The 25,454-nt window shown below is 36.4% G+C and overlaps 1 protein-coding gene across 5 annotated transcripts in view; it reads left to right on the top strand.

The window, feature by feature from the left end:
* The window catches only part of Aatf (Apoptosis antagonizing transcription factor), a 236,731-nt gene that overhangs the window by 21,076 nt on the left and 190,201 nt on the right, over positions 1-25,454 (top strand). For 3 of the 5 annotated variants that reach the window (XM_090405095.1, XM_090405094.1, XM_090405092.1), the window contains exon 5: positions 12,151-12,234. In XM_090405095.1, the coding sequence (XP_090261221.1) occupies positions 12,151-12,234 (84 nt within the window). The remainder of the gene's footprint in view (positions 1-12,150; positions 12,235-25,454) is intronic. The other 2 variants (XM_090405096.1, XM_090405093.1) reach the window with 1 other exon arrangement.

The raw sequence follows: 25,454 nt of genomic DNA, 5'->3' as shown, positions 1-25,454 counted from the left end.
AGGCACAAATAAGTCTCATTGTCCAGTTCCCCATTCTCATATTTGCCCACATTACTCTACTTGAGACTGACTGCCATTCAAGAAGATTAGCCTCGTATTTTGTGTTGAATACTATGGCTACTCCTTCTTTTCCTTGATTGTTATTGCCTGAATATAACATTTTGTACTTATTGCTCAGAAAGATCTCACCAGTTTTGGTCTTTTTTGTTTCAGTCACCCCTATTATGTCGATCTGGTACTTATCTAATTCCTCAGCTAGCTCCATTTCTTTGCCATTCAGGCTTCTTACATTGATAGTACCGATCTTTAACTCTGGTGATGTTGAGTTGGGGTTTGTTTTCAGATTTGTTCCAGTAGCTGACTTTTCGCTGTTCGCCCTGGTTCCCTGGCGAAAACAACGGGGGGCCTTGTTTAACCGGGCGACGCCCCAGCCGGCATGAAATTTTGTCATGTTGTACCATCATTTTTTATTTTGGTTTAACCAATAAGAATACAATTTGGTCGGCTAAATCCCAAATTGCCAGCCCATCCTCGTTCGTTCACTATCAAAGTAGATACCCAACAGGGTGCACCACGAGAAGGTGAGGATTGGACAATTGATCACTTCCAATTTCAAATCCTCTGTACACTCTGGTGTCCTGCACCAGGGAGAAAACATCACTATCAACAGAAGCCCTGGTCAGTTCTCTGCATTCCTTTAAAGGCTATGTGGAGGTCACCTCTCAGTTATACAGCTTTGACCCTTAAGCACCCCTAAGATAACAGTCTCCCAAATTATTAGCAAATTAATGCAACCATATTTGTTCAGGTTAGGAGAATTCTTCATAGCCATGACGGACTCAAAAAATAATCTTTCGGATCTGTAAAGATTTCTAGATAGCACATTAGTTTTTTTGTGTCCAAAGCGTGGTCTGCTGGTCCTGACTTGCCATAATAATGATAGTGAATGTATCTTTTATGTTCTTCCAAAACATAAAAGATATTATGGCAAGTCAGGACTGGCAGACCATGCTTTGGACACCTCTTCACACAGGATTAGATGGAAGAAAACTATTGTGCTATTTAGAAGTCATTGCAGATCCGAAAGATTATTTTTTGAGTCAGCCATGGCTATGAAGAATTCGTCTAACCTAAACAAATATGGTTGCATTAATTTGCCAATAATTTGGGAGACTGTTATCTTATGAGCAACTCCCACATAGCTGTATTTTTTATTTATTATTATTTTTTTTTATATTAAAGGGCACCAAAATAGGACTTTAGATCTTTTGTCTTGTGCTCTGATGATGCTGATTTGAAATTCAGTGAAATATAAGCAAGTTAATCAAGGCACAAGACAAGGGGACCCAATATCACCAATCATCTTCTTCATCACACATCTGGGAAGAACACTAGATAAAATTAAAAAAGAAGGTGGAGGCATTTCAATAAATGGCATGAGAATAAACCACCTCTGCTTTGCAGATGATATCGTCCTGATTGAAAAAGATGCGGCAAGGCTGGAACAGACATTGAAAACACTATACACAGAAGGAAAAAGATATGGACTAAATGTCAACTTTGAAATAACTAAAACAATGATATTCAGACAACAGGAGTTACTGAACAGAGTTAATAGACTCATTTCAACTGGAAAATGTGGAACACTTCACATATCTTGGATGCCACATGACGCATGACTTGGACCCCAAAAAAGAGATAAAAATTAGAATCGCCAGAGCAACAATCATTTTAAAAGCCATGGACAAAATATGGAAGAGCCAAGCTATAAAGATGCAAACTAAACTGCGCATTGTAGAAACCTATATCTTCAGCAGCATGCTCTATGGATGCGAGGCCTGGGTACTCCTGAGAGAATCTGAAAGGAGGATATTGGCATTTGAGAGGAAGTGCTATAGAAAGATCTTGAGAATAAGCTGGATACAGAAAGTGAACAATGAGGAAATCTACAGAAGAATATAACCAAAAGAAAACCTGATCCAGAAAATAATCAAAAGGAAACTACGTCTATTTGGCCATATATGTAGAATGAATGATGAGAGAAAATTAAAAACATTGCTATTTGGAATGATTGAAGGAAAGAACAAAAGAGGAAGACCAAACAGAGAATGGGGGTGATGACATTGTCAAATGGTGTGGAAACTCTATACACAAACTGAGTCATCTTGCACAATATAGAATGCAATGGAAGAATCATATCAAGATGGCAGCAGACACCTATGGGCATTGGACCCATGGTTGTTGATGATGATGATAAGCAAGTTAATAAAACATCTTTTTATAAAATAGTTCGTTTGGTGTTGATAATACTGTTAAAAATAAGTCATGATGGCTTGGGGGTTTCCAATCTTTTAGAGCCTCTGTAGTGCAGTTAGTCTATATGAGTCCTTTGGTTGTTAAGACTCAAGTCTGAATTCTGTCTATGATGCGATGAACCTTTATCAGGTCTTTTCAGTTAGTGAGTTAGCTGGTCTTGTACCAAGGTGGAGGTTCCCCTCCACCTCCTGGAAACTTGACTGTTTCATTCTTCAGAGAAAAACTGACAGTGAATGCATACACAAGTCTAAGTATAAATACTTACTCTCAGGGATGTAGCAAATGAGTGGCATGCTGGCTGTATTAATTTGCTGTGACTATCTAATGAGGGGACTCTGCCTGATCTAAGGGATGGATGGGTTGAAGAAGAAGAAGAAGAATCAACTTTTATAGATGGAATTGACATAAAATGTTATATACACATGAAAAGTACACTAACAAAAATAATTACAATTGGTAATTGCCCCTAAACTTTTATTAGATTGCAAGAGAACATACTAGGATTGCTGTAGATTTATGGGACTTTATGAAAAAACAATCTTCCTGCCATTGGCCTAGCATAGCTAGGCCAATGATAGGAAGATTGTTATGGGTTTGATTTCAGTTGCTGACTCAAGGTGCTAACCTTTTTTCTGCCATTTCCTGAGTTAATCAACCTCTATCATAGGCTAGTAGGACTCTTCCCCCCCCCCCCCCCCAGATTGTCTTTAATCCTCTTTAACAGAGAGACTGACTGTAGAACGTGCAGTAAATGTAAGGTTTAGTATGAGATGGCACTTGTCTGCTATAGTCTCATTTACACTAAGCTTTTGGTAATGACTAAGGGCAGAGACCCTACTAGATTTTTACAGTTGATTTCAGGATTAAAAGAGCTTTGACCTACTTGTAGGGAAATAGAAAATAAAAGAGCATTAGAGTTTTTAAATACTTTTCACTGGCCTTAATGAACAAGTGATTTTTGTGTAATTATTGCAGTTGAAGTTTTTCTCAATAGTGGATATAGTCATTTATTCAGTTAGTTTGTAAGTCTCAATCATATCATCTTTCTCCTGTTTGCTAGTGTGTGCCATCTACAAATTCTCACTTTATCTTCATAATCGGTATTCCACAATCCTGATATAATTTTTAACACTTTCCTTTGTACTCTCTCCAATATATATCAGAATCACAACAGAAACCAGGAGACCAGACTTGCACACAATAGTGAGGTCTTATCAAGGCCTTGTAAAGAGGCAAAATGACATCCTTTTCTTTACATATGAATGTTCTTTTCATCATTGCAATTATCTTTTGAGTAGTATTTGCAATCTTTGCTACATGGCCCCTGAACTTCAAATCTACTAACACTCCAAGATCCCTAGCCTTATCAGTTTCTTCTAGCATAATCCCACCAATATAATACGACATTGGATATCTAACCACACCGAAGTGCATGACTTTACATTTACTGACATTCATTTTTCCATTCCCACAATTCCAGTCTATTCAAATCATTCTGCAAGCTGCATATCAGCAGCATTCCTGATCACCCTACCTGTCTTTGCATCATCAGCGAATAATTTCACCTGTCAAATCTTTCCCAATGTCATTAATGTAGAGATTCAATAACAGTGGACCAAGGACTGATCCTTGTGGTACACCAGTGGTTACCTTAAATTTTGCAGGCTCACATCCCCCCCCCCCCCCATATACCACTTTTTGGTATCTGTCAGTCAGCTATCCTCTTATACATACAAATATTTTATAATTCAAACCCATATTCTCCAATTTATGCAACAATCTTCCATTCTGTATTCTGTCAAAAGCTTAGCAAAAGTATCATGGTGTATCCATTCCCCTTGTCCTAGTTTAGTGGTAACATTATTATAGAATCTGAGCAAGTTGCTAAAACATGAACTTTCCTTTGTAAACCCATACTGTTCATTGCAAAGTAAAGATTCTTTGTCAACCCATTTCTGAGTGGGAGTCCAAACCAACTTTTCCTAAATCTTCACCACCACTCCTGAGATGATGATTGGTTGATAGTTGGATACATCAGTCTTTGCATCACCCTTGTGCAATGGGATTACCACATTCTTTCCACTCCTATGGGATCTTCCTTCTGTATATTAAGGCTTAAGTGCTGGGAGGACACGAGGTTTGAGGTTTAGTGGAATATTTACAGCACTAGGAAAGGATTTAAAACTAACTTTAATGCTTCCAATATTTTGTCTGTCACTGAGATATGGAATTGCAAATAACCCTTGTTATTTGTAATCAATACTAAATGCAACACATGGGTGACACTGAGGTCCTATCTAGGTGGTGCATCCTCTATTGGCATTTGTAGGCATCCTGTAAAATGGAAATTGCCAAAATTTTACATCCTAGGCCATCTACAAATGTCCATAGAGGGTGCACCACCTAGATAGGACTTCAGTGTCATCCGCATTTCATTTAGTATTGTGTTGTCTTTGTGTGTGTGTGTGTTATAAGAGTTATTTGTAATCTCTGAAGATGTCTCAGTGACTAAGAAGAAATATTGGAAGTATTAAAATTAGTTCAAATTAAGTGGATATTGAATCCAACCTTACGGACATTGAACTTAAAATTAAAATTAGTTTTTAATCCTTTCCTAGTGTCGTAAATATTTCATTAAACCTCCAACATGAATAATCTTCCTTGTTCTGAGACTCAAATTATATAACTTGGTCAAAGGAATAGCCAGTTCATTTGTGCTGATATCCCATCAGTCCCTATTGATGAATTCTTATTGAGCTTGTGCAACAGCTCTATACCTCCCCCCTCTCATACACCTGAGTTTCATCATCCACTGAAGAGGTAGTAGTGAGCTCAATGTTACATAGGAAATAGCTTTTAACAAAATGGACACTCATTAGTTGAACAATCTCTTCTGCATCTGTCACTCACCCACACACACCATCTGCATTTCATATTCATTCTTTTTTTTTTTTACTTGCAGCATAATGATAGAATTCTGTGGGGTTGTCTTTAGCTTGTAGAGCCACTTTCTTTTCATACTTACACTTAGCTTTTCATACAACAGTTGACTCTTCTGGACTGCTCTTTATAATTTTCATAACTGACATTATTCGTATGCACACAGTATTCTGACCCCATCATCTTTTTCATATAAATTTCTTTCTAATTAGATTGCACATCCATTTCACTCCTGCCCTATTTATTTTTTGAACTCTCAGGACACATTCTGATATTTAAGTTCATCATTTAAGTATTTTTTTGTTTATTAAATGCTTCCCATCCAGCAACTAATACTATTTTGCTGAACCCAGCATAAGCCTCAGTTTATCATAATTTCTGGCTTTTTTGTAGTTCAACATGTAACATTTTCTGAATGGAACATTCATAAACTTAGCCACTTCCCAAGTGAGTACTGCATGATCATTGTCATCAGAAATAGGCAGAATAGTAATCTTTAACTGAAATACCCTCTGACACTAATCAAATCTAACACTCTTTGACCTCGAGTTCCTTCTGTCACATGCTGCTTGAGGAAGTTGTCCTGCAACAGCTCAATAAATTCAGTTTCATTCTTCTCATGAGATTTTATTTCCATCCAATCAATGTTCGATAATTAATGTCCCACATTATGTTTATTCTTTTCATACCTGTCGTCTTTATTTGGTGATGCATATCTTCATCACTAGTAACCGATCCACTAGGTGTAAAACAGTACTCCACTATGTATTTGATCATGTTAGACTCCACCTTACAGCAGATGGCTTCAAATTCACTTCCACACTACAAACTGTTACTAGTATTACAATAGTAATTCTCAATACTAACTAGTTTTATTTTACTCCCAAAATATTTCTTAAACTCTGCTAGTCAAAAGCATGAGCTTTGATTATTGCTGTGTTCATGTCTCAGCTTCATAATGCAAAACAGAGAGAATTAGACTGTGGTAGATTTTAAGTTTTGTTTTTATTGATATTCTTGTCTTTCCAAACTTTCCATAATTCTTTGAACACTTCTTAAGCCATTTCCAATCTTGTACTCACTTCATTCCTCACTTCAATAATATCAGTTACATAGTACCAAGATTTGAATAATTTGTTAAAAATGTTTTTTTTTAAAAATGGACACTATTATATTTCTAGTGAATTCTCTGGGAATTTTAAAAATTTTGATAGAAATATGATTTCAATCTCATGATACTATTCCTATCTCCTTTTAGCATTTCTCTAGTAATCTCATCATATTTTGGAATTTATGAATTGAATTTTAATTTATTTATGCCCACTTTGTCATGATGGTACCTTTCCCTTCAGTTATATTCTTATTTTTATCCTTTTATGCCTTCACTCCATTCTCTTTCTTCCTATATATCTAATTAATAGCTTCATATAGTCCTTTGTGATTATTCTCTCTCTTACAGCATTCTCTGCTTTCACTGCCATGTTGTTAAACGACTTTGTCAACTGTGCTTTTGTTTTTGATTTCCCTGTACCTTAGTCTGTTCTCATTATTTGGTTCTGTTCGAGCCTCTTCCTAGATTCTCTTCTTTCATCAGTTAACTGCATTGTTTCACTGCTCAAATAGGTCTGTTTTTGCTTTTATCTAATCCCTAAATCAGATTGACTGGTTTCATGCACAGCCCTCTTGAAGCCATCCCCCCCCCCCACACACATTTTTAAATCACATTCTTTCTGGCTAGCTCTTTCATAAGATCTGAGCAACTCATCCTGGTAAATTTTAACACTATCAGCATTGCTCAATCTTCAATGTTAAGAAACAGTTGTAGGCCTTGGGGTACATTTTCGTGGTTCCAGTTGCAGTGTGCTCTTAACAAGGTAGTTCTCAGATCTTATCTCTGTATGTTCTAGTGTTGCACACAGAACTTACCCATTTACTATTAATTAGACCATAATCAGGTATGTTCTTGTTGATACCATCAGGTGATACCAATCATTTTTCTAAATATCCCTAGGCTTGAAGTTGTTGGTTATTCTTAGGCCATTTAGCTTATATAATGAAGTTTTTCACCATTGTCATGCAATTATCAATTCCAAACAGTCCAATTACTCTTGCCCAGTAATTAGAATTACTGCCAACCTTGGCATTCAAATCTCATAAAATAGCTGCACCTTTCATAAAAATGCTTGATATATCTTGTAGCTAGTTAAAGAAGCACTCTTTGCCTCCATCTTCTGACTCCTCAATAGGAGCAAAGCAACTGACCATATTCAAAGCTTTAATCCAGTTTTAAATTTAGCAATTAAGAGCCTTGCATTGGTACAGTTATATTCAAGAAGAGTATAATTTACATTTCTAAGTAACCATCTCCCTGTAGATATTTGCCATCCTGAGTATGTGAATCAATGCTGCCTTTCTGAATATCACCTTTGTCTACCCATCTTACTTCTTTTCTACTTCTAGTAGAGCAAGTAGTTCCATTTTGTGCCTGTGAAATTCTTCAGTAAGGGCATCAAGTAAAATGTTGTGATTCATTGACCTTATGTTAAAGGTCCCTATGGAATGAAAAGTTTTACTATGTCTTTGGAAGAATGATTTTTTGTTTGTTTCAGGGCCCAAGAAAATCAACTGACCAAATTTGATTTTGAATTTGGGTATAGAATAAACACCATTCCAGTGATAGGCCTTTGTGAAAAAATGGGTGTCGCTGTATCCCTCAGTTTGCTTCAGCTGCTGGACTCAGGTAGACTGCTACACAGAATATCGGCTGATAACAATTCAGAGCAGAAATCATTGCAGATACCTGGCCTCCACTGTTTTTATTTCTTGAAGTATGGTGATGCTTCTGGAAGAATCACCATACATCAACTAATACAGCATCATTGACAGTTGGCTTATGCAATTTGAGCTGATGGAAATTGGAAGATAGGTAATTTCCCTGATTGGGGGTGAGGTGAGGGGGTTGGCAGATAAATTATGAGAAGTTGAGCAGAAGAGAAGTAATGTTTAGAACAAAAGAAAAGAATACTAAGCTTTTGGAGGCTGAAGAGGTTGTGAACTTGATGTGTTTAGATCAGCACAAGCTAGATATGAATGTTAGTCCCCAAGCAGAAAAATTGATTTTGGTTGGTGAGCAGAGTATTACCAAAAGTGAGGCATGGTATTTTGCTTCCTGAAAATATGGCAGGATTGTGATGAATTGTATTAAAATTTATTAAATTATCTTCACTTTACTTGTAAATAGCTAGAAGATCAATGTTTAAGGCACTTGCTATAGAATATTTCGAGGCTTGTCATCTGAGTGATGATGATTAGCCTGTATTTTCACCCACTACAGAATGGAGGCTTCTCCTATTGTAGGAGAATTGTATTGGGTCTACTTCTCCCATGGTGACCCAGTCTATCTTGAGAGAGTGTATACATATTTGTAGGAATGAATGTATGAAGGTGAAAGACAATCACAAACATCTGTGCCCTAACAGCCTCTTGGCTGGAGAGCGAATATACTAACCACTTGACCAACCAGGCTGGTTTGCGATCTGAATACTACAAGATATTGTGAATGATGGAAACTTCCCATTCTTGGGAAGTTTAACACAGTAATATTTATTAAGATTAGGTTGTTTTTTTTAAGTCTTTCGAGTTTGTACTTGCTACAAACTTGAAAGACTTCTTTTAGAATTAGCAGCAGTCCAAGGCATCCAAGGGAGATGGAAGATCTCCCAGTTTAACTAGTATATGATGCAAGGAACAGGGTGTAGAGGGGGGAGAGAAAAGTGGATTCTTAGGAGATCTGGAAAGTGCAGTCAGCTTGAGGTTTGAAAGCAGTGCAGAGATATTTTTTTTAAAGTTCTAGCTACTTTTTTTGAGGTGCCTTGGATAGGAGTAATTTAGCATTGCTGTAATCTATTGTTGAAAGGAATGTGAAGAGATGGAAAGAACAATTATTTTGTTGATCTCTTTAGCATTGTAACTATACAATGCTAAAGAGATGCAACTATTGGACAAAAAAAGGTGTGGCAAATAAAAAAAAAAGTGAATTCAGCAGAATGCTCTGTGGATTGGAAGTAACGATGAGTAACAGTGTTAAGGTAGTGAAAACATTTCAAGTACAGGGAAGGAAAAAAAAAATTCTCTTGCTGATAATGTTCATAGCAGAAGACCAAGAGCAGTATTATTATAATAACTGCTGAGAAAGCTATCTGATCACCAACAAACAATATAGAAATTGTTTTAAATATGCCATCAGAAAGGATTCACTAGATGGTTTCAGTCAGGTCAATCATGAAGAAAATATCAAATGAGGTCCCTGTGATTATACAGATCGATGTATAATTACTTTACCATTGTAACCTCAAATGAAAGAAGTTTGGAGTCTCCACAGCATGCTTGACATGTCCTTTAAGGGTATTGCTTGGACTTTAAGAGAAATATGTGTGTGTGTGTGTGTGTGTGTCGGGGGGGGGGGGGGGATCAGAACCTCTACTTTGCTGACCAAAAATGACATCAGCTACTTCTGGCCTCTGTTAAGTGAGATGGTGTTTCACCAGATGATAAAGCTCATCTGCCACCTGGTGATGAGGGGGTCTAGTTGTTCACCATCTAGGAATATCCTGTTACAGGAATACTCACTGACATTATCAGAATCCTTTTTTTGAAAATGGGCATTGTTGTGAGAAAGGTGCATTTGGCCATTGGTACATAGGTTTTAAATAGGTGGTAATTTCATCTGGAAGACAGTTTCATACACAGTTTATGTATGAAAATCAGTATTGACACTTAGAATGGGGGATTAATAGAGTTAGAGCTATACAGGTGCTAGGAATTTCTGAAAATGTCCTGTGATGACTACATGCAGTAATGTCTCGATGTCTTTATGAATATTGAGAATAGTGTTATAAACAGGAAATACCAAGTGTCAGACTTGTGACTAGAAACAGCTGATTGATGCAAGAAGCAGATAGAGATCATAAGGACCAATAGAAGTGTTACAAATGACCAGATGATTTATGCATTCTAGGACTGCTGTGGGATCATCTGAATACAACATGTGTTGGATAGTGTCCTGAATGGGATTCAACAGCAAACAGCCACCTATCATGTCAGTCAGTCCAACAAAAACAAACAAACAAAAAAGCCCCAGTTAAGATGTGGAGGAGACACTAGATGACTGGAGAACACTGTAATAGGGTGATTAATCCAGATTCCTGACATATAGACAGAAAAAAGGTATGATGACAGCATAAAACTGTGGACCCATCATATTCACCCAAAGCAGTTTCAGTAGAATGATGTTAATCTGGGTATGTTTTTATGGAATTCTTAGGCCTAGTGCTTTTTCTGGGATGGTACACAATTATACAGCATTCTGGCACATTTATTAACAGTGACATATGAATGCTATCATTTTATTCAACTTTTCCTGCTAGCAAGGAATACATATCGAACCTATTGTTTTCGAAAAGAAAAAAAAAGCACTGCATAGGTCCCTTGATAAATTTAGAGCCATGGCTAAGAGGTGCAACTTGAACATCGTTACCAATCACTTACCCTAGATGTGATTGTTAACAATGTTCAATTTTCATCTTTCAGTCATTTGCCTTATTTTTATCAAGGGGCCTAAGCAGTGCTCTGTTTTGGAAAACAATATTCTTTGCTAGCAGGAAAAGTTGAATAAAGCAATACAGCATTCTTACGTCATGTGTCACTGTTAATAAAGGTGCTATTATGTCCACCTTCCCAGAAAAAGCACTGGCCCTAAGAATTCCTTAAAAACGTGCCCCAATTAGCATAATTTTACTACAGCTGCTTTAGCTGAACATGATGGGTCCACAATGTTATGCTGTTCAAATCCATGTAGCTGTCATCATCCATTTTTTTCAGACTGCATGTCAGAAGCTTAGTTAAGATGGCTGGAGAACACAGTAATAGAATGATTAATCTGAGGCTTTTTGTTGGTCTGACACAATATCTCAAGGTGGCCATTTGTTGTTAAATTCCATTCATTTTAATCCAGTTGAGCATGTTTGAAATGTTAGGGAGAATGAGATGTTTGTGATGTCTCACACCGACAGGAAATCTGATGTAACTGCAGGAATTCATTGTGTCAACGGAACTTGGTTAATTGATGTCCCAGCAGATTGAGGGCTGTTCTGAAGACTCATAGTGGTCCATCATGCTATTATATAAATAGGTAGGTGTCTCTAATAAACATTGGAGCAGGATATTCCAGTGATGCCACATGTTTTAACAGTTTTATTTTTTTAATTTTTTTATTGTACAAAAGTTCTTTATTCAAAAGCACTGCCTTCAATTCTTGAACCACTTACACAGTCTTTCTCTGTGCTTAAGTTTCCAAACAAAATTAAATTTAGAAACAGGCTCTCTTAGTCAGTATTAAGTTCCTTTTTCTGTCATTAAAATGATTAAGCACCTCTTGTTTTGTATTAAGTTCCTCAACGATTTTCATTGTAGTTCAATGTTATTAGATGTCCAAATAAATAACATTTATTAATAGCTTCTCTGTCTTAAAACAAGCATTTCAGAAACAACTAATCTAGGTGTCTTCTCCCTAAACAGGATGTAGCACATCAGTAATTTTGGACCTCCACCTCTATCATCAAAATTTGATATCATTTTACAGATAAAGATATTTATTACTTATTTCTGTAATGAATGAATAAATAAAATCAATGTAGATTCAATTGATACATTTTTAATTAAATCGCACGTTATTGTTTAGGGCTTGTGTATGTATCAAAGAATGCATTGGTTTAATTTCTGAATGTGTGACACATTATGCTGGTTAAGAAATATAAGAAATTAATTTTTTTGAATTACTTGTTTGTATGCATCATTATATTCATTTAATATAAGTTTGTTTGTATATAATTTTAGTAGGAGATGACGTGATCCAAAAATTTTCCAACATTTCTGTTACCGAAGATGTGGAAAAAGGCAAAGCAGTTAAAGCACAGCTTGGTAAGATTTTTTTTTCTCTTCTTCTCTCTCTCTACATGTAATGAAAATATGTCTTTTAGCTAACATTGCTAAATTGGATGTGTTAATGTTAAACATTTAGCCAGCTATAGAGATGTTCACTGAATTAGCTAAAATGGATATTCTTTGTGAAACATAGATTATCACTTTAGAATGTGATATAAACAGGACAAAGTTTTTGGTAACTAGTAGGCTGATCAAGATTATCTGGTTGTGAACTCTGTATTGCATGTAGACCCACATAATAGGAAAATTCTGTGATAGTTGTATAACAGGTTGGTCCATAATTTTAATAACAATACTGATAAAAAAATTGTATTTAAAATGAATTTCAATTAGTATGTAATAATTCTTAGAGAAAATTAGTATACCGTTGAAGAATGCAGTGATTAGGGGTGCCGACCCCCACGTGCAGTCGAAAATCTGCTTATAACTTTTGACTTACCAAAAAAACTTAACTCGACTTGGAAGCTTTACCACTAACATAAACAGTCGATTAACACATATTTTGTATATGTTATATGTATTATATACTGTATTCTTACAAGAAAGTAAGCTAGAGAATACAAATGATAAGAAAATCATAAGAGAAAATACATTTACAGTTCTCTACTGCATTTATTGATACCGTGAGTTTACTTCGTCTGTTTACAAGATGAATCATCTGTCTGTCAGTACCTACATCAATACTGTCTTACATGATACAAAACACTGTAGATATTATATGTATTATTAACACTAGAAATCAAAATTGAAAAGCTATTGTGAAAAAGAAATTCATATTTTTTTACAGGTATAATGATTCATGCATTGATAACGAAGAAACAGCTCTATGATTCTTAATGGCATCTTAGTGTAATCGATATGATTGCTTCACGGTAGCCTAGCCTATACACTAATGAATGAATCATTATAAAATTTTTATTTTATGTTAATTAATCAATTGATTGTATAAAATTAACTAATCAATTAATAACAGTTAATTATATGCAGTTATGATTTAATACTGCATCTTTACATTTATTTCATTTTGCTCCTGAAAATGGTAGCATGTGCAGTCTGTAAGTGTTCGTGTGCATAAGTTTTGATACATTTTAACTTTTTATAATAGATTTGCATATCTTTTATGGTCGTAAATGACAAAATAGACTATTATCTATATCTATTTTATGCATTCATGACATACCTAAATTTTTCTTAATTTTTTTGATATTTCTAGGCTATGCAGTTTGCAGTTTGTCTGCAAGTGTTTTCAAATTGTCACAAATTTCCAAAAAAAATTTCGAATATATTTATTGAAAAAAAATAGTGTATAAATTCTTTCTTTTAAGGTTAGTGGTCAGCATTCATAGTGAAGAATTTATGGAGACACAACACGTGTTAGAATAATTACTTAACATTAGGTAACATAACATTTTTATGTCCTTAAACTCTACAAACAACTAAGGTGTAACTTAACCAAAGCAGAAAAATTGACCGTTAAATTAAAAAATAATGAAGACATCTTAATTACAAAACCAAATAAAGGTAATGCTACCGTTGTCCTCGATTGGGAAAACATACCTAGAAAAAATGAACCATTTGGTATCTGATCCACAACACATACCAAATGGTGAACTTCAAACCACATCAAAAAGAAAACAACAGAATTAATCAAATTAATGACCACATGGCCAGAAGAAACAACCAAAAAACTAATATCACATTATGCCCACACTCCCAGAATTTATGGCTTGCCGAAATACACAAAACAAACACATCACTATGACCGATAGTTGAAGGGATTGACAGCCCTTCAGGATTGACTTAGCCAAGAAATTAGTGGCCACACTCAAGGAGTTGATAGGTCATTCCCCCTCCTACATAAAAAATATACAACACTTCATAAACAAGATTAGAAACATCACACTCAATGACGAAGATTTATTAGTCAGCTTTGACATAACTGCCCTTTTCACTAATGTCGCTATCAATGATACTATTATTCTCTTACGGAACATATTTCCGCCTTACATCATGGTCCTCTTTGCCCATGTACTCTGCTCCGGGTATTTCGTGTGGCAAAATAATTTTTACCTACAAAATGAAGGTACAGCCATGGGCTCACCACTTTTCTCCCCAATAGCTAACTTTTACATGGAAAACTTCCAGCAACGAGCTCTAGATTTGGCCAGCCCAAAGTCTGGCTCAGATTTGTTGATGATATTTTTGCCATTTGGCCCCATTTTCCTAAGCCACCTGAACAAACAACACAAACGTATCCAATTCACCATCGAAATTGAAAACAACTCTCTTCCTTTTCTAGACACACTCGTCACACGTCTTCCCTCAGGCTGTCTCTCCTTCACAGTCTACCGCAAACCTACACACATGGGCTGATACATACATAAAAATTCATATCACCATCCAACACAAAAACTAGGTGTCATCAGCACTCTCAAACACAGAGCCTTAATAATTTGCTCTAATGAACAAGCTCTGAACCAAGAATTCGAAATCATTAACCAACATTTGTAAAAAACTGCTACAATAAAATAACGGGTCACAAGATCCTCCATAAAAATACTACTAAAAACAAAAAAAGATTACAAGAATGCCATAGCCATACCCTATATTAGAGGCATTTTGGAAAAAATAGAAAACCACTACTTAAATACAACATTAAGACTACCTTCAAACCCCTGACAAAATTGAGAAATTTACTTAGCTCTTCCAAAGATCCTCTTCCATACCTGGCCCACTCAGGAGTTTACAAAATCCGATGTACCTGCAACCTACCCTCCATATGGGAAACAGGATGCACTATCCCAATCAGAAAGATGAACACAAACAGCACATTAAATACTTCCACTATGGTAAAACAGGCCTATCAGACCACGCACTCCAAACATACCACAGAATCGACTGGAAAGGCACCAAATCCCTACATTGCACCAAAATCTGGTTTGAGAGAAAATTCAAAGAAGCTTGTGAAATGCTAAAACATTATCCAAACCTGAACAAAAATGATGGATTAATCATTCCAAGAATGCGGAGGACCCATCTACAACCCTTATAACAACCAGAACAACCCCAGAAGAAAATCTCAATACAAGAGGACTTTAGAAATGTTTAATGTAGTTCCATTTTTAATTTATTTGTATTTTAATTTTTTATGTTATTTATTTATTTTATTTTATTTATTAATTTTTTTTCCCACAAGAAGTCAGGCTATGTTAAAAGATTAACAAGCATCTAGATTCATTTTACCTTTGTATGGTGCAGTGTCATGTAGCTTGTATCTTATACATATGTATTTTTTCCTGATGGTGACCTCAATACAGAGGTCAAAACGTCAAATGCTATTTTTCTAATGTTAAGTAATTATTCTAACATGTGTTGTGTGTGTGTGTGTGTCTCCATAAATTCTTCACTATGAATAGTGTATAAGTGAACCTGCTCAGTTCAAATCCATGTTGTTCAAGAGTCAACTGTATAATAATTCTTTTAATATGATTATATTTTCTCAATGAAAACAAGTTATGAAACTTTAAAAAAAAAAAAAAATTACATTAGTTTTACTTGTGCTGCTAAATTTTAATTATAGTTCTTGATTGTATTCTGTTATGTTCCAGGCTTCTCCTCCATATAGGTCTAATGGTTGTCCTGTATATTTCTATTTTAACTTTGTTAGAATTTTGGAAGATAATAAATGATGTAGTGAATGATAAGATCTGTTGGAGGCATGCATTCTAGCTTATAGGCTTGAAATATGGAAAGGCAGTGGGAGTAGATGATATTCGACCAGAAATGCTGAAATATGGCGGTATGAAAGTCTTACAGTGGCTGCACTGCATAGTTCAGAAAGCCTGGACAGAGGGACGAATTCCCAATGATTGGAGTAGAGCTCTAATAGTACCCATATATAAAAAGGGAAATAAAACTGAATGTGAGATTTGCAGAGGTATTTCCCTACTGAGTGTTCCTGTCAAGATCTATGCAAGTACACTTGAGAAATGGTTGAGAAGAATTGTGGAAGAAAAGCTTGGTGAAGAACAAGCTGGATTCAGGCCAAATAGAGGCTGTCAGGATCAGATCTTCACTTTACAACAAATAGTCGAGAAAGCATGGGAATATAACAAAGACCTGTATTTAAGTTTTGTCGATCTGGAAAAGGCATATGACAAGGTGCCAAGAGAGAAGCTATTCAATACGCTACAGTTATATGGTGTCAATGGGACATTATATCAACCAATACTTAGTCTGCATTTGAGTTGTAAGTCAGGAGTTAGAATTGAAGGAAGTACAGGAAGAAGGTTTAATGTTAAATCTGGTGTGTAGACAAAGATTTACATTATCCCCTCTGTAATTCATTATCTACAGGGTGTTCGGGATAAATTTGACATATTTATAATTAATTATATTTTTCCGTAAGTTACATGTATTAACACACACTTCTCTTCATTTAAAAGTTTGGACCCTTCTTCATTCATATACAAGATGTCAGAAAGGATGGATAGCTGGAACCCACCTGAATCATGGAAGAGAATAACTTGTATCATGATGATTCGTGCCCGCCATCAAAATAAGGATATTACGACTGCTGCCCAATGCTCCCTGAATACAGTAAAAACAATCAGGCATGAACTAGAGACTTGCAATGGTGACTACGAGGATGTAGCAAGAAGAAAGATCCCTAGCAGACGATCTGATTGCGTTCGTACAGCAGAATTCCTCGCAAATCTGCAGGAACAGGTGTTGAAGAACCCTGACATTGGAAATCGCTTTGTTCGTGGAGTTGCTAACTGTAGTCAAGCCCTGGATAACAAGGGTAGCCAATGGTAGGCCGTATGTATGGCAGCAGGATTCGGCCCCTTGCCACACCTCTGGGAAAAGTCAAAAATGGTTGTCTGAAAATTTCTACGACTTCACCAGTCCAAATGTTTGGCCTCCAAACTCCCCAGACCTTAACCCCATGGATTATTTTGTATGGGGCGCAGTTGAAAAAGACACCAATCGCACTTCCAGTAATACAAAAGCCCAGTTAATGGATAAAATTAAAACAGTTTTTGCGGCCCTTCCCAGGGAGACTGTAGCATCAGCTTGTTCGAGGTTCCGAAGCAGAATTGAAGCTGTGATCGATGCTAATGGTGGTTATTTTGAGTAAATCTTGTTGATAGTATTGTAATTAACTCTGCCTGTAATGTTTTTTTGTCAATTCATTAAATTTAATAGATACAAAGAAGATTTTCTTTTTCCTTACGAAACTGTCAAATTTATCCTGAACACCCTGTATATGGATCACATTATGAAGGAAAGTAGTATTAAACATGATATCAGAATTGGAGATGTTAATGTCAGCTCTTTGCTTTATTCAGACGATGTTATACTTCTAAATAATTCTGCTACAAGTCTGCAAGATTCTCTGACTAAATTGAATAACTGTTGTAATAGATATGGTATGAAGGTCAACATTAAAAAGACAAAGACAATGAAAATAGGTAGAATTGTTGAAAATGTCAACTGTGTTGTGAACGTGGAAACTGTAGGACAAGTAAAACATTTCAGCTACCTAGGCACGATTTTTACTGAAGATGGTAAATTAAATATGGAAATAGACAACAGAATCAACAAAGCTGGTATGGTAGGAAGTCAATTGAATAAATTCATATGGAATAAGAGAGAAATTAGTCGGAACACTAAATTAGCTGTATACAAGACAGTGTTCAAACTAGTTTTAACTTATGGATCTGAGAGCTGGGTCAGAAGTAAAACACTTGACCAAAGACTAGAGACCGCAGATATGAGAGTCCTGAGAAAGATTAGAGGCATGAACAGATGGCATCAATGGCAATATCATATTAAAAACGAGGATATTAGGAAAGAACTTGACATTGTCAGCGTCCAGGAATGCATTAGCAGAGCTAATCTCAGGTGGTATGGTCACTTAAACAGAATGGGTGAGGAAAGATTAGCAAAACAAGTGTTCTCTGTCAGGTTGACAGGAAAACAACCCAGAGGAAGACCAAGATATAGGTGGATTGATACAGTACAGTGTGCCTTAGGTGATAGAAATATAAGATCTGATAATGATAATATTGGAGTCTTGACTAGTAACAGACTGATTTGGAGGAAAATTGTAGATAGGAAGTTAGTAATGATGTAAATTTTTCATGTAGTACTATCATATCGTGTATACCCCTCGAGGGTACATGTCAGAAATTTGATGTTGATGAGTAATCAAAGTTCCAAGATATTTGAAGTGTCATTTTTAAATATCAAGTTATCGATGGCAAACCTGGTTGATTTGTAATCCTAGTTTTTCAGCAGAAGTTTTGAGCTTTCTGAAAGTTATTCTAATGTCTTCAACATTTATCCAACCATATATCATCTGCTTATCCTAATATTACTGTTCTGCTTGTGTTAACCTTTACATTTTCTCAGAAAGGTTTTCCATTAGCCAATACTATGTTTCATCTGTCATTTAATAAATTTAATTAAAATTGGTCTCAATTTTATTTAAATTAAATTAAATTTAATTTAATGAGGTATTCCAAATTCATTACACCCAAAAGCCTTTTATGTGAATGCCATTTGTGAATGAGGTATTCCAAATTCATTACACCCAAAAGCCTTTTCTGTGAATGCTATTATGTGATTTTCTAAATCTATAAGTGAAATGTGGACCTTCTGATTATATTCTGCTTTTTTTCCCCCTGGTATCTCTTAGCATAGAAATCTGGTTAATCATGGAATGACTTCTTCAGAATCCTGCTTGATACTCACCTATATTTTCTTCAGCATATGATGATTCTTTTTAGTAAAATATTAGATAAAGTTTTGTTGTCTGCTAGATATCCCTCTCTAATTTTCACATTTATTGTTTCTCTCTTTCTCTCTCTCTCTCACAGGTATAATTAGTGATTCTTTCCACTAATCTATTATGAAGAGGGGTATCTCTTCATTTTCCCATATTAAATTTACTAGTTTATGTATTTGTATGGTTAATTCACTACCAGCACATACTATTCCATCAGTACGTGGCACTTTGTTGTCATTGAGTTGCTTCATACTTTCTTTTACTTGGCTCGTGAAAGTTTAATTAGTTCTGGGTGACAGGTATTATAAGTTTTCTGTTCAGAAATCTCATTTTGCAGTTTAGGAGTTCATTAATGTACTATCTACTTCTTTGCTATGTCATTTCTAGTGGCTAGAGTTTGACCATTAGTGGTATTGGTTATTGTTGTTTTTAAAATTGGATCTGTTTTTTGGTTAATCTAATTTCATAGAAAAAATTTGGTTATTTAACATTTTTTCTGGATTTCTTCAATTAGTTCATATAGAAATTTACTTCTTTGTTGTCTAGTTATTTTATTGACTTCCTCTTTATATTTCTGAGCAATGAATATCAGATGGGTTATTAAGCCAATTACTGTTATCTTTTTTTCTTTTTCTTTACTGCCAATTCACATTCTTCATTAAATATTCACTGTATTTTACTTTGAACTCCAATTAAGTTCTAGGGTGGGAGGGGCGGTACTTTGTCTTTGTCTTTTTATTACTGACCTTCATACCAAATCTATTACAACAGTAATTCAATTTAGTCAGGAAATTTTGTAGATTTATACTGGATCTATTTAAAAGTATATGCACTTCTTTATTTTCTTTAAAGCTCAGCTCTTTGCTTTATGCATCATCTGCATAAAGTAAAGAGCTGAGATTAACATTTCCAATTTTGATATCATTCTTAATACCACTTTCCTTCATGCGATCCATATAGATAATGAACACCAGAGTGGATAATGTCCATTCTTGTCTGACACCAGATTTAACATTAAATCATCTTCCTGTGCTTCCTTCAATTCTAACTGCTGACATACAACTCAAATAAAGACTAAGTATTGCTTGATATAATGCCCCATTGACACTATATAACTGTAGCATTTAGATAACTTTTATCTTGGCACCTTGTCATATATGCCTTTTCCAGATCTACAAAATTTAAATACAGATCTTTGTTATATTCCATGATTTCTCAACTGTTTGACATAAAGTGAAATTACGATCCTGACGGCCTCTATTTGGCCTGAATTCAGCTTATTCTTCACCAAGTTTCCCTTCCACAATCCTTCCCAACCGTTTCTCAAATATATTTGCATAATTCTTACCACCAACACTCAGTAGGGAAATACCTCTGTAATTCTCACATTCAGTGTTTTTCCACTTTTTTTATTATATGGGTACTATGAGAACTCTACTCTAGTCATCCGGAATTCGTCCCTCTGTCCAGGCTTTCTGAACTATTCAGTACAGCCACTGTAAGACTTTTATACCGTCATACTTAGCATTTCTAGTCAAATGTCATCTACTCCAGCTGCCTTTCCACATTGCAGGCTTTGTGTGGCTTTTTCTATTTCAAGTATTGGTTATGTATTCCTGATTGCATGTCTAATGAGTGTTTTTTCCCACTGTGATGTCACTGCTTGTTTCATTTGGCAATTTTTTGAAGTAATTACTCCATACATGAAGGATATCTTTTTCACCAGTTTTCATGTCACCTTTATCATCTCTAATTAAAAGAGCACGTGGCGGTGAATTTGAGCTGTGCAGTAGAAAGGGATTTTTAATCGGTGAATAGTCCGCTTTTTTCCCCGTTTTTCAACGATTTTGAGTGCTAAATTGTTTCTCTGAATACGAGTGTACTTCAGTGGTTGTTTTTTGGAAGTTAGTTGCTGTCGCGATATAATATATTTTGGTACCGTCGGAATCGAACGCGTAACGGTGGAAGACAAAACGAAGCTAAGTTACTGTATTTAGTTATATTTTATTTAATTATATTTAGTACTTAAATGTTCTGATGTTTGTACTTTTTTCCTCTTATTTATTAATTGAATAATTATTAAAGATTAGGGTATAATTTGACAAAACACGTCACAGATAAGAATGGCACCTGTGTGAAGGAAAATGGCGGCCAGTAATGAAGGTTCGCCATCGTTATCAAAGAACGGTAGCATAAAAGAAATGAGTCAGTGTACTAGCTGTGAAATGTACGCTTTGCGGAGTGCGGTCGGAGTGTGGTTAGAAGATAAAGGATTGAATGTGTGTAGAAAATGCAGGGAGAATGCGGAATTGAAGTGTATTTCGGATCGTGAGTGTGATATTTTTGTCAACCTTCAGAATGAAGGAAACAGGGATATGACAAGAAACGGCAAGGTTGTACATGAAAATTGTGAGAGTGTGAATGTAGAAAGTGTAAATGATAGTATAAATGGTTTCTCAGAGAACAAAAAAGATGAGATAGATGCATTGAGTGAGATTGCGTTGTTGAATAGTGCGATAGAAAGAGCAAAACAGCAGCTAGAGTGCATGAACAAAAGTAGACTGAATGAACCAACCAATAATAAAAGGTATGACAGGAAAAATAGACGTATGAATGTGAACATGAACAAAATGAAGGATAGAGTGCTGTATGGAGACTCGTTAGTACGAGGTGTGTTAGTAGAGGATTTGACAAAATCATACCAACCTGGTGCGACCATAAAGGACGTAACTGCGTCTATTAGAGAGCAAAAGGAAAGGGTGAAAGAAATGATTGTTGTGGCAGGTACGAATGATTTGAAAGGAGATAAAATGGAAATGATAGAAGACCTGAATGAATTGTTTGAGGTAGCAAAAGAAAAGAGTGAGAGAGTTAGAATGATTAGTCTTTTGCCACGGTATGACAGTGAAATGTTTAAAAGGAGGGCTATAATTGCAAATGACTTTATGCGTGGGTTATGTATGACGAGTGGTGTGGAATTTGTGGATGTGTGGAGTGAGTTTGATGGGCGAAAGGATCTATATAAGATGGATGGCTTGCATTTGAATGGTTACGGTGTAAGAAGACTTGAGAAAGTGTTGCTGAATGTAGTGGATGTGCAAATTCAGGGAAACTAGATTTGTTAGGGGGGGGAGTAGAGATGGAGGCACTTGAATGTAAGAATGAATATAATATGCCAGAGCAAATAAGGACAACAAATCTGAGTGGGATAGTTAATATAAGGCATCAAGGTAGGGTTGGGGCTAATGGGGGGTCTTAAATTCATGTACACTAATACTAGGAGTATTAAGAACAAGAAGGAAGAGTTTTTGGCCATGGTTGGCACTTCCAGACCACAGGTTATAGGTATTAGTGAAACATGGCTGACTGTAGATGATATAACTAGTGGGATTGAATGTGATGGGTATAGTGTGTTCAGGAATGACAGAGAGAATAAAATGGGGGGAGGAGTATTGTTGATGATAGCTGATGAGCTCCAGCCAAGGAGAATAGAAGTTGAATTGCAGGATAGAGAAAAGAGCACATTTGAGGCCATTTGGTGTGAGATTGTGGCTAGCAGAACTAAATATACAATTGGGTGCTGCAATAGACCAGGTGATGGAAAAGATGGTGGTGACAGTATGCACAAGCAAATAGAAGAAATGGGTGGAAGGAGGGTGATTATTATGGGAGATTTCAACTATGGTCGCATTGATTGGAGTGAGGAGAGGACACACGGGAGGAAGGAACTGGATTTTATACGGTTATTAAGGGATAACTATCTGCGACAGCATGTAATGGAAAATACTAGGGGTCAGAGAGTACTTGACCTAGTAATTACATCTGAGGATTTGGCTGTAACAAATATGACCACATTCTCACCAATCGGTGAGAGTGATCATAGGGTCTTAACTTGGGAGGTGGCTAAAGGTGTAGAATTTTCAATTAAGACAGGGTACATGTGGAATTATCGGGCTGGAAAGTATGACAAGCTTAGGAGTTTGATTGGTTCAGTGCCATGGCATGTACAACTGCAAGGACTAGAAGTTGATAGTGCATGGGAGGTAGTTAAGAAGTGCTTGAAGGAGCAATGGCTGACTGTATACCTAGAGTCCGAATAATAAATCAAGTAGGGGTTAAATGGATGAATAACACCATTAAGCTTGAGTTGCAAAAAAAGAAACAACTATGGAGGGAATTTAAGGAGAAGGGTGACCGGCAGGCACATGAACGGTATAAAGCACAGGCCAGAAGGGTGACGAGTGTGGTAAGAAAAGCAAAAAAGGATTACGAAAGAACATTGGCCATGCAGGCTAAAGAGAATCCTAAACAGTTTTTTAGATATGTAGCAAGTAAAAGGAAAAATGTACATGGCAGATTGATTTTAAAGAATGCCGATGGTAGGGAGGTAACTGAATCAGTTGAGATAGTTAAGTTACTGAGTGAGCACTTTGCAAAAGTATATCATCCAGGTGGTGACATTGCAGAAACGAATAAACCAGTAGATTATACGGGAATTGTGGTTAATGAAGTGGAGGTGAGTAGTCTATTGCATAACCTCAATGTCAATACATCTGTGGGATTGGATGGTATACCAGCTCGTGTTGTACGAGAAGCAGCTAAAGAATTGTCAGTACCCTTGACCATTTTGTTTAATTTGAGTCTCGGGTCTGGGTTAGTCCCGAGCGGGTGGAAAGAGGGGGAAAATAGTTCCACTGCATAAAGGTGGTTCCAAGACTGCTGTAGTAAATTACCGACCGATTAGCATATCAGGAATCATTGTCAAGGTTTTAGAGAAAATAGTCAAGAGGAAAATACAAGATTGGATAGAAGAAAATGGGATACTGTATCGGGGACAGCATGGTTTTGTGAAGGGTAGGTCATGCCTCAGTAACTTGCTCACGTATTATAACACAGTGACGGCTGAACTGGATAAGGGTAATGGGTTTACGGTGATTCTACTGGATCTTGCCAAGGCCTTTGACAGGATTCCACATGGAATTCTAATCAGTAAATTGCAGCATATGGGAATGGACATAGGGTTGGTGAGATGGGTAGGAGGGCGGTTGACGGAGAGATATCAGAGAGTGGTTTACTCGGGAGTAGAGTCCACATGACGGCCTGTGACTAGTGGTGTGCCACAAGGATCTGTTCTTGGACCACTGCTGTTTAATTTGTTCATAAATGATATAGGAAATGATCTGAGAGGAACAGTTCATTTGTTTGCGGATGATGCGAAGTTGGGTAGGGCAATAGTGAATGCAGATGACGTCAAAATTTTGCAGGATGATTTGGATAGATTGGAGGTCTGGGCTAAGGAGAATGGATGTCAGTTTAATGTGGCAAAATGTAAGGTTATGCATTTTGGGGTGAAAAGATTGGCGGCAGTTTACTGCATTGGTGGAACCGTGCTCCAGGAAATTGATGAGGCACGAGATTTAGGAGTGTTGGTAGATAAGGAATTGAAATTTAGGGGACACATTGCAAAAGTGACCAAAACAGCTCATCAAATCATTTGGTTGCTGAAGAATACGATGACAAGCAGAGACAAGCAGGTTATTGTTCCTCTGTATCGAGCCTTGATAAGACCCCATCTAGACTACTGTGCTCAGATTTGGTCACCTAGGTTTCTTCTTGATGGGGAGGAGGTGGAGAGGATCCAGAGGCGAGTGACCAAGATGATAGCAGGTCTGTGGAATGAACCGTATGAGAACAGGTTGAGGATTTGTGGGTTGCAAAAATTGGTTGATAGGCGGAGGAGGGGAGATATGATTGAGACATTCAAATTACTGAAGGGTTTCTATAAAATTGATTCAGAAGATATTTTTGAGAACAGGGCTGGTTGTGGGAGGACTAGGGGACATCCATGGAAACTGGGCAAAAGTGTGGTTAGTAAAGGTGTTAGAGCTGGGTTCTTTACTTTTAGAGTAGTGAATGAGTGGAATGCGCTCCCTGAGGTGGATGTTGTGGATGCTGTGACAGTGGTGGATTCTGTGACAGTGAATGAGTTTAAGGCGAGGTATGATAGATACTGTATGAATGTCAAATAGTTGTGATGAATATGATTTGGGGCCTCCCTCGATGAGTCCAATGACTCCCTGGAGTTGCCCGTAATGATAATAATAATTCCTTCTACAGCACTCTTTCCTCCATTTCTGAGCTTTTTCAACAGCCTCCAGAATATCCTGCCACCTTCCTGATATTTATTTTCTATGTTTTTACAAAAACAAGTCACGGGAAGACTTTGGTCTTCCCATGACTTTTGTTTAGCTAGTTTTACACAGTGTTTAGCTTTCTTACATTTGTGTCTGTGTTCTCTAAGAGCACAAGCTGACTTATTTCTTTGCCCAGTAATGTTTGATATGCTTTCTTCTTTTTCTTTCACTGCCTCTTTAATTCCTGTGTCCACCATGTAGTTCTGATT

The sequence above is a fragment of the Typopeltis vanoorti genome, chromosome 15 (assembly GCF_054136105.1).
Source record: "Typopeltis vanoorti isolate ZY-2024b chromosome 15, IOZ_Tvanoo_1.0, whole genome shotgun sequence".
NCBI classification, from domain to species: domain Eukaryota; kingdom Metazoa; phylum Arthropoda; class Arachnida; order Uropygi; family Thelyphonidae; genus Typopeltis; species Typopeltis vanoorti.
This window is presented reverse-complemented; position numbering and strand designations above follow the sequence as displayed.